Genomic DNA, 12,003 nt, shown 5'->3' on the forward strand with positions numbered 1-12,003 from the left:
TGTGTAGGTTTTGTCTGGGCTTGGGCTTATAGTGGACTTTGTAAAGAGTCTCCAATTGCATTATAGGTAAGAGCCACAGTTAGGTCACACTCATGATGGCCAGTTGGGATACAGCTGTGGGTCCCACTTCAGCTGCTCATTTCTGTCTATATCTTGCGTGGGTCCTTATGTTCCTAGTGACTGTCATGTAAGGGAGGGCCTACAAATGTATCTGCTTTAGGATCTACTTTTTTTCTCTTTTCTTTATATTTACCTTCTTTCTCTCTTCTTTCGCTTGTTCTTGTAACGTGTTCTTTTGGAAAAAAGTTTCTGCAAAGCATTTATATAATTAAACCATCAGGGGGACTGATGTTTTCAGCCTTGCTGTTTATTCAAAGAGACTTCCTTGTTGTGAAAATAGGTGTGAAATAGGTGAAATAGCTCAAATCCTTGTAAATCCTCCATATGTTGTTTTTAAACTGCTTACATCACCTTTTTAAGATGTGTTTTAGAAAATTTCACAACAGTCCTAATTTTAAATTGCTCGTGTCCAAAGACTTTAAAATTAGGTTTGCGTATGAGTATAAATAGAGAGAGATAGTATATCAAAATCACCATCAGGACTACATAGTGGGGCAATGACATTCATCTCCCGCTTATTGAAAATGCAGATCATTCATGTTAACCATCTTAAAATAAATGGCACAGTTAGAAAAAGGACAATCATTATTTACTCTTATTTATGTAAACAGTTTTAGGTTAACATCAGATTCTTGTAGGAGGCCTTCAGAACATCAATTTGTTAACGGCATTAAAACAAAGTGCATTTTGTTTTTTATTTTAATTATGGAAAGTCATCGTTCTCCGACTAGACGTGTGGATTTACCAACATCCAACTGCATTTAAAGGTAGAGGGTGGCTGGTATGGACACTTAACCTTGAAACATGTACATTTAACATCATTTAATATGTCCTATTGGCCTCTATTGCATCTTCATATCACTACATTCAGTTATTTCCACAGTCACTACTATATGTTTATAAAAAAAGGTCAGAGCTTCTTATTCACCAGGATATATGAAGTGCAAAAAAATCAGGAGCATGATGAGCTCCAAGTTACATATATTCAGTGAGCCTTCTTTAAAGCCATATTTTACAACTGTATGCTGATTACAGCATGCCAGATGTAGCATATATCATTTGTGTACCAGCACCAGCAATGTAGATTCAGCATATGGATATATGATCATCTCTATTTGGTGCTATGAATTGATCCCAGGCATAATACCTGAAAATTAAACATGCTTTGGAAACAAATTTAACCTTGAAGATGGATATCCAAATATTTTACAAGTTAATACATACGTCACTGATGCTCTGAACCATGGGTAGAAAATGGCATATATTAGTGGATTGAAGGATGAGGTCATGTATATCAGCCAGATAAAAACAGTCCACACCATTGATGAAGATGTCAAGTTTTGATCTGACAGAGAACCTATATAATAAGGTATATAACAAGCAAGATAAACAAATATTGTAATGCTTAATGTCTTTGCTGCTTTGGTTTCAGAAACATTAGAGGATTGAGCTCCATGTTTGTTTGAGGCACCGGTCATCACAGCTTTAACAGCTTTAGCTTGACGTTGTGCCACTTTAAAAATGATTGAATATAAAACCAGTATGATAGAGCAGGGGGCTAGAAACCAAACTACAAGGTCAACAAACACCCAGGAATATTTAACATAGATCACACACTCTCCATAGCATGTAGTGAATATTTCAGATGAAAGTAAACGGTCATTAGCGTACAAATAGATTAATGTGTACAATAGAAAAAATGACCAACCTATTATCATCAACAACACAGTTTTACAAACTGTGATTTTCATGGAATAAAGCAGAGGGTCAGTGACAGCAATGTACCGATCAACTGCAATGAGAACCAGGCTACAGAGTGAACCTGATCCAGACAAAAAATTAACCAATAAAGACACAGTGCATGCCATTTCTCCAAGATACCAACAGGAATCTATTAATTGCATGATATTCACAGGCATAACAAACAGTCCCACGAGAAGATCCGCCACAGCCAGAGAGAGGATGAGCAGGTGGGTGGGAGTGTGGAGCTGCTTGAAGTGAGAGATGGAGATGATCACCAGCAGGTTCAGAAATACAGTGAACACAGAAACAGATGAGAGAAAAATGAACAGAAATATATAAGCAGGACCTGTTCGCACCTCCTTCCTGCAAGAAGAGTTTATGTAAGGAAAGCAGTACTGAACTGTGATGTTTTGACTATAGTCTTTGCTCTCCATCTCAGTCAGACACAAGTCTGCCAACTGACACTGATTCGTGTTGTTCAGTGATACTGAACTGGGAGTTGCGTCTTTTGGTCATGTCTCTTTATACTTTACTATGAATCCTCACGCTGACACATGAGTGGCTGACTTGTCTCTGACGTCAGGCTCTCAGGTATTCAGTGTTACATTACATCATTACTTACAGCAGCAAACATAAAAAAAATATATAATAATAATAATCTTCTTCTTCTTTTGGCTGCTCCCTTTAGGGGTCGCCACAGTGGATCATCTGCCTCCAACTTGCCCTATCCACTGCCTCCTCTACTTTTACACCAACCATCTCCATGTCCACCTTCACTACCTCCATAAACCTTCTCTGAGGTCTACCTCTTCTCCTTCTACCCAGCAGCTCCATCTCCAACATTCTTTGACCAATATATCCACAATTCCTCCTCAACACATGTCCAAACCATCTCAACCTGGCCTCTCTGGCTTTATCCCCAAACTGCTCCACCTTCACTGTCCCTCTGATTTGCTCATTTCTGATCTTGTCCATCCTTGTCACTCCCAACGAAAATCTCAGCGTCTTCAATCTCCGCCACCTCCAGCTCAGCCTCCTGTCTTTTAAACAGAGCCACAGTCTCCAAACCATACATCATAGCAGGACGTACTACTGTCTTGTAAACCTTCCCTTTCATTCTTGCTGCTATCCTTCTGTCACACATCAGCCCTGACACCCGTCTCCATCCACTCCATCCTGCCTGCCCCCTGTTCTTCACCCCTTTTCTACACTGTCCATTGCTCTGGATGATTGACCCAAGATATTTGAAGTCATCCACCTTTATGACCTCTACTCCTTGCATCTTCACCTTTCCACCTGCCTCCCTCTCATTCACACACATGTATTCCGTCTTGTCTCTACTGACCTTCATTCCTCTCCTCTCCAGTGCAAACCTCCACCTCTCCAGATTCTCTTCCACCTGCTCTCTTCTCTCACCACAGATTACAATATCATCTGCAAATATCATGGTCCATGGAGCCTCCTGCCTGACCTCATCTGTCAACCTTTGCAAACAAGAAGGGGCTCAAAGCTGATCCCTGATGGAACCCTACCTTCACCTTGAAACCATTAGTCACTCCAACTGCACACCTCACCACTGTCTCACTATCCTCATACATGTCCTGCACCACCCTAACATACTTTTCAGCTACCCCTGACTTCCTCATACAGTACCACAGTTCCTCTCTTGGCACCCTATCATATGCGTTCTCTAGATCCACAAAGACACAATGTAGCTCCTTCTGACCTTCTCTGTACTTTCTGTCGCTCTTTCTGACCTTCTCTGTACTTCTCTACCAATCTCAATGCAAAAATTGCATCTGTGGTACTTTTTCTGGGCATGAAACCAAACTGCTGCTCACTGATCTGAACCTCTCGCCTTAGCCTTGCTTCAACAACTCTTTCCCATACCTTCATGGTGTGGCTCATCAACTTTATACCTCTGTAGTTACTGCAGCTCTGCACATCACCCTTGTTCTTAAAAATGGGGACCAGTACATCTCCACTCATCAGGCATTCTCTAGTCTATACCAAGGTGCTGGAAAGGAGTCTCCGACTGATAGTTGAACACCAGATTGAGGAGGAAAAAAGCGGATTCTGCTCCTGCCGTGGAACAATGGATCAGCTTTTCACCCTCTCACAGATTGTTGAGGGGGCATGGCCAACCCAGTCTACATGTGTTTTGTTGTCTTGGAGAAGGCTTATGACCGTGTTCCCCGATATACCTAGTGGGAGGTTCTCTGACCTCTGGGAATCTATCTTGTCCTCTGGGAACATGGGGTGCCAGATTTACTACTCCGGGCCATCCAATCTCTGTACTCTCAGAGTGAGAGCTGTGTTTGTATATTCGCTATTAAGTCAGACTCTTTCAGTGTTAGTGTTGGACTCCAGCAGAGTTGTGCCTTGTCTCCACTCCTTGTTATGATGTTTATGGACAGGCTGTCCAGGCATAGCTGAGATCAGGAGGGAATTATGTATGGAGGCCAGAAGGTCACGTCTCTGCTATTTGCAGATGATGTTATTTTTTTGGCTGGATCACTTGGATACCTCCAGCGCTAACTGAAGCGGTTTGCAGCTGAGTGTGAAGTTGTTGGTATGTGAATCAGCACCTTCAGTTCTAAAGTCCATGGTCATAGCCCTGAAAAGGATGGTATGCCCACTCCAGGTAAGGGGAAAGGACTTGCTGCAGGTGGAGGAGTGTAAATATCTTGGGGTCTTGTTCACTAGTGATGGGAACAGGAATCGTGAAGATGCTGCAGCAGCTCGGCTCATCTTCAATCTGCCCAAGTTTAGCCACGTCACCCCACTGCTGCGCTCCCTTCACTGGCTTCCTGTAGCTGCACGCATCAGATTTAAAACCCTAATGCTTGCCTACAAAGCCAAAAATGGACCAGCCCCTACGTTCTTGATGGCAATGGTGAAATCTCGAACTGTACCACGAGCCTTTGGGATGAACTGGAATGTTGACTGTGAGTCAAATCTTCCAACATCAGTGCCTGACTCACAGATGCTCTTTTAACTGAAGAGAAACAAAATTCCACAGACAAATTCTCAGACATATGTCTCATTTCTCTAGTTTTTCCTACCTCTTCTTGAATGTTTGTTCTTCTGAGTTTGGTTGACCCCTGTGTTTTGATTTCTTGGTCTCTTGGTCTTGCAATACCCTTGAGTCATTGATAAAGTTTTGTGGGCATTTGGATCCCATTTGAGGAAACTCTGCTTTGCCACAGTGTTCTTAAAACAAATCATTAAACAACAATAAAGTAGTTTGGCATAGGATAACTTTTCCTTTGATTTCTTTCAATGTGAGGAATCTTGCAGATGGAGGAATTGATACTGTTTCACTCAGCATTGACGGCTTCAATAAATTGGAAAACATTGCAGAGTAGTTTGTGGACTCTGACCAGGCTAAAACCATCAGTAAGACCAATTGTCTTTTAGGCTTGGGCCACCACTCATTGTTTCTTTTGGTGGTATGTAATATTTAATTTTAGCAGAGTACGTTGACCGCTGGGATAGGCTCCAGCACCCCCCTGCAACCCTGAGGGAGAAGCGGCTTAGAAAATGGATGGATGTTGTTTTAAAAGAGTTCTGATTCAACCAAATGTTGCCTGCATATTGTTCTAAGTAACTGTTCCTGCTGCTTTCTGGTCATCCCTCAGCCTCTTTTATTGACTGTTGGCTTCTCTCTTACATTACTTAACTTTAATCTGAAAGCATGTGATGGAAAATCCAGGTCCAGAATATAAATATATCCATCCATCCAACCATCATCGTTGACCGCTAGTCCAGACTGGTTCGCGGTAGCAGTTGCGAGAGCAGAGAATCACCCGAACCACCTCAGCTGGCTCCTCTCAATGTGGAGGAGTAGCGGCTCTACTCTGAGCTCCTTCCGGATGACCGAGCTCCTCACTCTCTCGCATAGTGTGTAGCCAGCCACCCGACGAAGAAAGCTAATTTCCGCCACTTGTATTCGTGATCTCTTTCTTTTGGTCATTACCCACAGCTCATGTCCATAGGTGAGGGTTGGGAAGTAGATTGACCGGTAAACAGAGAGCTTCGCCTTTTGGCTCAATTCCCTCTTCACCACTACAGTCCAGTACAGTGACCGCATTACTGATGCCGCCTGTCCCAGCCTATGGCCGATCTCACAATCCCTCTTTCCGTCACTCCTGAACAAGATGCCAAGATACTTAAACTCCTCCACATGGGGCAGGTCCTTTCCCATTACCTGGAGTGGGCATGCCATCCTTTTCTGGGCCAAGACCATGGACTCAGACTTGGAGGTGCTGATCCGCATATCAACCGCTTCACACTCAACTGCAAACCGCTCCAGCGAGTGCTGGAGGCATCCATGTGATTCCGCCAAAAGAACAACATCATCTGCAAATAGCAGAGACGCCACCCTCCGGCCTCCACACATAATGCCCCCCTGACCCCGGCTACGCCCTGACACTCTGTCCATGAATATCACGAACAAGAGTCCAACGCTAACACTGAAAGAGTCTTACTTAATCCCGAGTATGTGGACACAGCTCTCACTCCAGGAGTACAGAGTTTGGATAGCCCGGAGTAGTAGCCCCGGCACCCCATACTCCCGGAGGACCTCCCACAAGATATCTCAAGGAACACGGTCATAAGTCCACAAAACACATGTAGACTGGGTTGGCAAACTCCCATGCCCCCTCAACAATCTGTGAGAGGGTAAAAAGCTGATCCATTGTTCCACGGCCGGGACGGAATCCACATTGTTCCTCCTTAATCTGAGGTTCAACTATCATATCAGAGTCTCCTTTCCAGCACCTTTGCATAGACTTTCCCAGGGAGGCTGAGCAGTGTGATACCCCGATAATTGGCACACACCCTCGGGTCCCCATTTTTAAAAATAGGGACCACCACCCCAGTCTGCCAGTCCAAGGGTACTGTTCCCGAGGTCCATGCAATATTGTAGAGGCGTGTTAGCCATACAGCTTGGGCGCAGCCACCCCGACCCCTCCTGAGTCGCCGGACAGTTGTCCAGAACCTCTTTGAGGCCGAACAAAAGTCTTTTTCCAAGGCCTCACCAAACTCCTCCCATGGCCTGGATTTTGCTTCTGCCACCATTGCAGCTGCCACCTTTTTTGCCTGTCGGGAACTATCTGCTGAATCGTCAGTCCTTCGGGCCAACCAGTCCCTAAAGGCTTCTTTCTTCAGCTTGACGGCCTCCCTCACCACCGGTGTCCACCAAGAGGTTCTTGGGTTACTGCCCCGACAGGCACCCACAAGCTTTTGGCCACAGCTACGCCTGGCAGCTTTTGAACAGGGTCCATTCAGATTCCATGTCCCCTACCTCCTCTGGGACGTGAGAAAAGCTCTCCTGGAGGTGGGAGTTGAAGTCATTCTGAACAGGGGCCTCTGAAAGTTGTTCCCAGCACACCGTCACTATTTGCTTGGGCCTACCGGATCTGACCATCAGTCTTCCCTACCATCTAAACCAACTCACCACCAAATGGTCATCAGTTGACAGCTCAGCATCTCTCTTCATCCTAGTGTGCAGAACATATGGTCCCAAGTCAGATGAAACGACAACAAAGTCAATCATTGACCTTTGACCCAAGGAGCTCTGGTACCATGTACTTTTATGAACATCCTTGTGTTCGAACTTGGTGTTCGTTATGGACAATCCATGCCTGGCACAGAAGTCCAATAACAATACACCATTCGGGTTTAGATCGGGCAGGCCGTTCTTCCCAATCACGCCTCTCCAGGTCTCCCAGTCATTGCAAAAGTGAGCATTGAAGTCTCCCAGTAGGACTATGGAGTCTGTAGGCAGGACCCTTTCCACTATCCTGCCCACTTGCTCCAAGAAGGCCGAATACTCTGACCTGTTGTTTGGTGCATAAGCACAGACAACAGTCAAAGTTTTCCTCTCTGCGATTTTAATTCGCATTGAGGCGACCTTCTCGTCCACCGGGACAAACTCCAACTGCATGGTCACCAGCTGGAGACTTGTGAGTATCCCCACACCCGCCCGGCGCCTCTCACACTGTGCAACCCCTGAGTAGGAGAGAGACCAACCCCTATCCAGGAGTTTGGTTCCAGAGCCAACACTGTGGGTGGAGGTGAGCCCAAATATATCTAGTTGGTACATCTCAACCTCCTGCACAAGTTCCGGCTCCTTCCCCCCCAGTGAGGTTACATTCCATGTACCAAGAGCTAGTTTCTGCTGCAGGGGCCTAGGCCACCTAGGGCCTCCCCACAATATCCCACTGCCAATATGGCACAGCACTGCTACCCCATGCTGGACCTTGCGGGTGGTGGGCCCACATGGCCTCTTCGGGCTGAGCCCGGCCGGATTACGTGGGCTGCCCGGCCAGAAGGCGCTCACCGTGGAACACTACCCCCAGGCCTGGCTCCAGGCGTAGGTCCAGGTGACCCTTTCCCGGGCAGGGTACAAGATTTTTTGTGCACGATATGCATGGAGAAACTTTGGATTGTGTTAGTCTGGGTCTTCACTCCAGAGCTGTTCGCCCTGGGAGACCCTACCAGCAGCTTATTGCTCCCGACAACTGAGCTCTGAAGATCCCTAGACCACACAAGCCCTTCCACACAAGGGCTTGTGTGGTCTATTTTATATATAATATATATATATATATATATATATATATATTTTTTTTTTTTTTTTTTTTTTTTTTCTTTTTCTTTTTTTTTTTTTTTTCCAGTGCCACTTTTCATTTGACTTAACTAGAGGAGCCAAGTAGGAACAAAATTCTGCAGAGGTTTCTTTACTTTCTGGACCAGATTTTTCTACCTTTCGGAAATCTTGGAAGGTGCAGGTATCCAGGGATGGCTATGAAATTTCCACTTGCATATTATTGAAAATATTATCAATATACAGTTGGTTAAAATCTTGCTATAGCTCCATAGCTTTTTCCATTTGCGTGTTCTTAAATAATGTTGTTCTACAGTACTTTAGGAAGCTCCTTCACCTTCACCATGAATCCCAGCTTACATGTACTTTTGGGCTCCATGTGGATTTTAACTGGGCTGTGTAGGTTTTGTCTGGGCTTGGGCTCATAGTGGACTTTTTAAAGAGTCCCCAGTTGCAATATATTCAAGAGCCCATGTTAGGTCACAGTCATGGTCCAGAGCTGTGACATATTTGTGGATTGACAGTTAGGCTACAATTGTAAGCCACAGTTAGGTCACAGTCATGGTCCACATTTGAGTTACAATTGTGGATCCCCAGTTAGATTTCAGTTGTGGGTCTCATTACGTCTTGCATGGGTCCTATTTGACATGTAATAATTACATTTATTTTTACATATAGTTTATTTCAAACAATAATAGACTTATGTTCCTGGTGATTGTCATGTAAGGAAGGGCCTGCAAATGTGTCTGATTTTCTTTCACTTATTCTCTTAACGTGTTCTTTTGGAAAAAGATATTGCAAAGCATTTATATAATTAAACCATCAGGGGGACTGAAGTTTTCAGCCTTGCCCTTCATTCACAGAGACTTTCCTGAATCTTGTGATGAGATTCTGTATTGTAGAGCATGAAATAGATGAAATAGCTAAAATCCTTGTAAATCCTCCATATGTTGTTTTTTAAACTGCTTACATCACCTTTTTAAGATGTGTTTTAGAAAATTTCACAACAGTCCTAATATTAAACGGCTCCTGTCCAAACATTTTAAAATTAGGCTTGTTCATCAGTAAAAATAGAGAGAGATGGTACAATCTCAGAAAAAAAGGTACGACACTGTCACTGGGGCAGTACCCTTTTTGTCACTGTGGTGGTAATCTCAGAGGTACATCTCAGTACCTTTAGTCAGGGAACATAACTGTACAAGGTACAAATATCTACTTTTCCACTAGGAAAAACTTTTTTAAGGTACACAATTGGACCTTAAAACCGCTGTTGCACCTTCAAGGGTACACTTACATTGTTTGCACATTGATGAAAGATCATGTACCTGCATGGTATCTTTATTTCTAAAGGTGCATATCAAGATCATGATCAGGACTAGACAGTGCGGCAGTGATGTTTATCTCACTCTTACTGAAAATGCAGATCATTTATTTTAATCATTTTAAAATAAATGGCACACTTAGAAAAAGGACAATCATTATTTACTCTTATTTAAGTAAACAGTTTCAGGTTAACATCAGATTCTTGTAGGAGGCCTTGAGAACATCCATTTGTTTAAGGCATTACAACAAAGTTCATTTTGTTTTTAACTTTATTTATTGAAAGTCATCGTTCTCCGACTGGACCTGTGGATTTACCAGCATTTAAAGGTAGAGGGTGGCTGGCATGGACATTTAACAATGAAACATATACATGTGACATGTATCATTTATTATATCCTGTTTGCCTCTATTGCATCTTCATGGCACTACATTCATTTATTTTCCGCAGTCACTACTATATGTTTATACAAAAGGTCAGGGCTTCTTATTAACCAGGATATATGAAGTGCAAAAAATCAGGAGCATGATAAGCTCCAAGTTTATGTATTCAGTGAAGTCAGCATTTAGCTTTCTGTAAAGCCATATTTTACAACTGTAGCATATATCATTTGTGTACCAGCACCAGCAAAGTAGATTCAGTATATGGATATATGATCATCTCTATTTGGTGCTATGAATTGATGCCAGGCATAATAGCTGAAAATTAAACATGCTCTGGAAACACATTTAACCTTGAAGATGGATATACAAATATTTTACAAGTTAAAACATACTTCACTGATGCTCTGAACCATGGGTAGAAAATGGCATATATTAGTGGATTCACAGAGGAGGTAAGGTTTATTAGCCAGATAAAAACAGTCCACACCATTGATGAAGATGTCAAGTTTTGATCTGACAGAGAAACTATATAATAAGGTACATAACAAGCAAGATAAACAAATACTGTAATGCTTAATGTCTTTGCTGCTTTGGTTTCAGAAACATTTGAGGATTGAGCTCCATGTTTGTTTGAGGCATCGGTCATCACAGCTCTAACGGCTTTAGCTTGATGTTGTGCCACTTTAAAAATGATTGAATATAAAACCAGTATGACAGAGCACGGTGCTAGAAACCAAACTACAAGGTCAACAAGCACCCAGGAATATTTAACATAGATCACACACTCTCCGTAGCATGTATTGAATATCTCAGATGAAAGTAAATGGTAATTAGAGTATAAATAGATTAAAATGTACAACAGAAAAAATGACCAGCCTATTATGATCAACAACACAGTTTTACAAACTGTGATTTTCATGGAATAAAGCAGAGGGTCATTGACAGCAATGTACCGATCAACTGCAATGAGAACCAGGCTACAGAGTGAACCTGATGCTGACATAAAACTGACCGCTAAAGACACAGTGCATGCCATTTTTCCAAGATACCAACAGGAATCTATTAACTGCATGATATTCACAGGCATAACAAACATTCCCACGAGAAGATCTGCCACAGCCAGTGAGAGGATGAGCAGGTTGGTGGGAGTGTGAAGCTGCTTGAAGTGAGAGATGGAGATGATCACCAGCAGGTTCAGAAACACAGTGAACACAGAAACACATGAGAGAACAATGAACAGAAATATATAAGCAGGGCCTGTTCGCACCTCCTTCCTGCAAGAAGAGTTTATGTAAGGAAAGCAGTACTGAACTGTGATGTTTTGACTATAGTGTTTGCTCTCCATCTCAGTCAGACACCAGTCTGCCAACTGAAACTGATCCAGTCGTGTTGTTCAGTTGTACTGAACTGGGAGTTGCGTCTTTTGGTCATGTCTCTTTATATTTTACTATGAATCCTCACGCTGACACATGAGTGGCTGACTTGTTTCTGACGTCAGGATCTGAAATATTCAGTGTTACATTACATCATTACTTACAGCAGCAAACATACAAAAATATATAATAATAATAATAATAACAACATCAAAAAAGTCTTCCTGGAGTCTACCTTCCTGGAGAGTTCAGATCCAGCATAGCTAGGTCCCTAGTAACCAGGCCCAGCATTGAGCACCCCTGCCATATGGCATTTGCTGCTATGCATCCTGACATGCTGCAACTTTCATATTTCACTGTGGGTCTGGTGTTCTTGGGTTCATACATTTAACCTTGAGTTGAATTATAGCCAAACACATTTGTTTCATCTGAACACATTGAATTTTTTCAAAA

At 43.0% G+C, this 12,003-nt stretch overlaps 2 protein-coding genes across 2 annotated transcripts; both read right to left on the bottom strand.

The window, feature by feature from the left end:
* Window positions 1-1,274: 1,274 nt before the first annotated feature.
* LOC108437799 (trace amine-associated receptor 13c-like) lies at window positions 1,275-2,297 on the bottom strand. The gene has a single exon (XM_017715152.1). It carries the CDS (start codon window positions 2,295-2,297, stop codon window positions 1,275-1,277), a length of 1,023 nt encoding a protein of 340 aa, XP_017570641.1.
* An 8,202-nt stretch (window positions 2,298-10,499) lies between these two features.
* LOC108437800 (trace amine-associated receptor 6-like) lies at window positions 10,500-11,522 on the bottom strand. Its single transcript, XM_017715153.2, has one exon. The coding sequence runs from the start codon at window positions 11,520-11,522 to the stop codon at window positions 10,500-10,502; it is 1,023 nt and encodes a 340-aa protein (XP_017570642.2).
* Window positions 11,523-12,003: the final 481 nt, after the last annotated feature.

The sequence above is a fragment of the Pygocentrus nattereri genome, chromosome 18, assembly GCF_015220715.1.
Source record: "Pygocentrus nattereri isolate fPygNat1 chromosome 18, fPygNat1.pri, whole genome shotgun sequence".
Taxonomy (NCBI): Eukaryota; Metazoa; Chordata; class Actinopteri; order Characiformes; family Serrasalmidae; genus Pygocentrus; species Pygocentrus nattereri.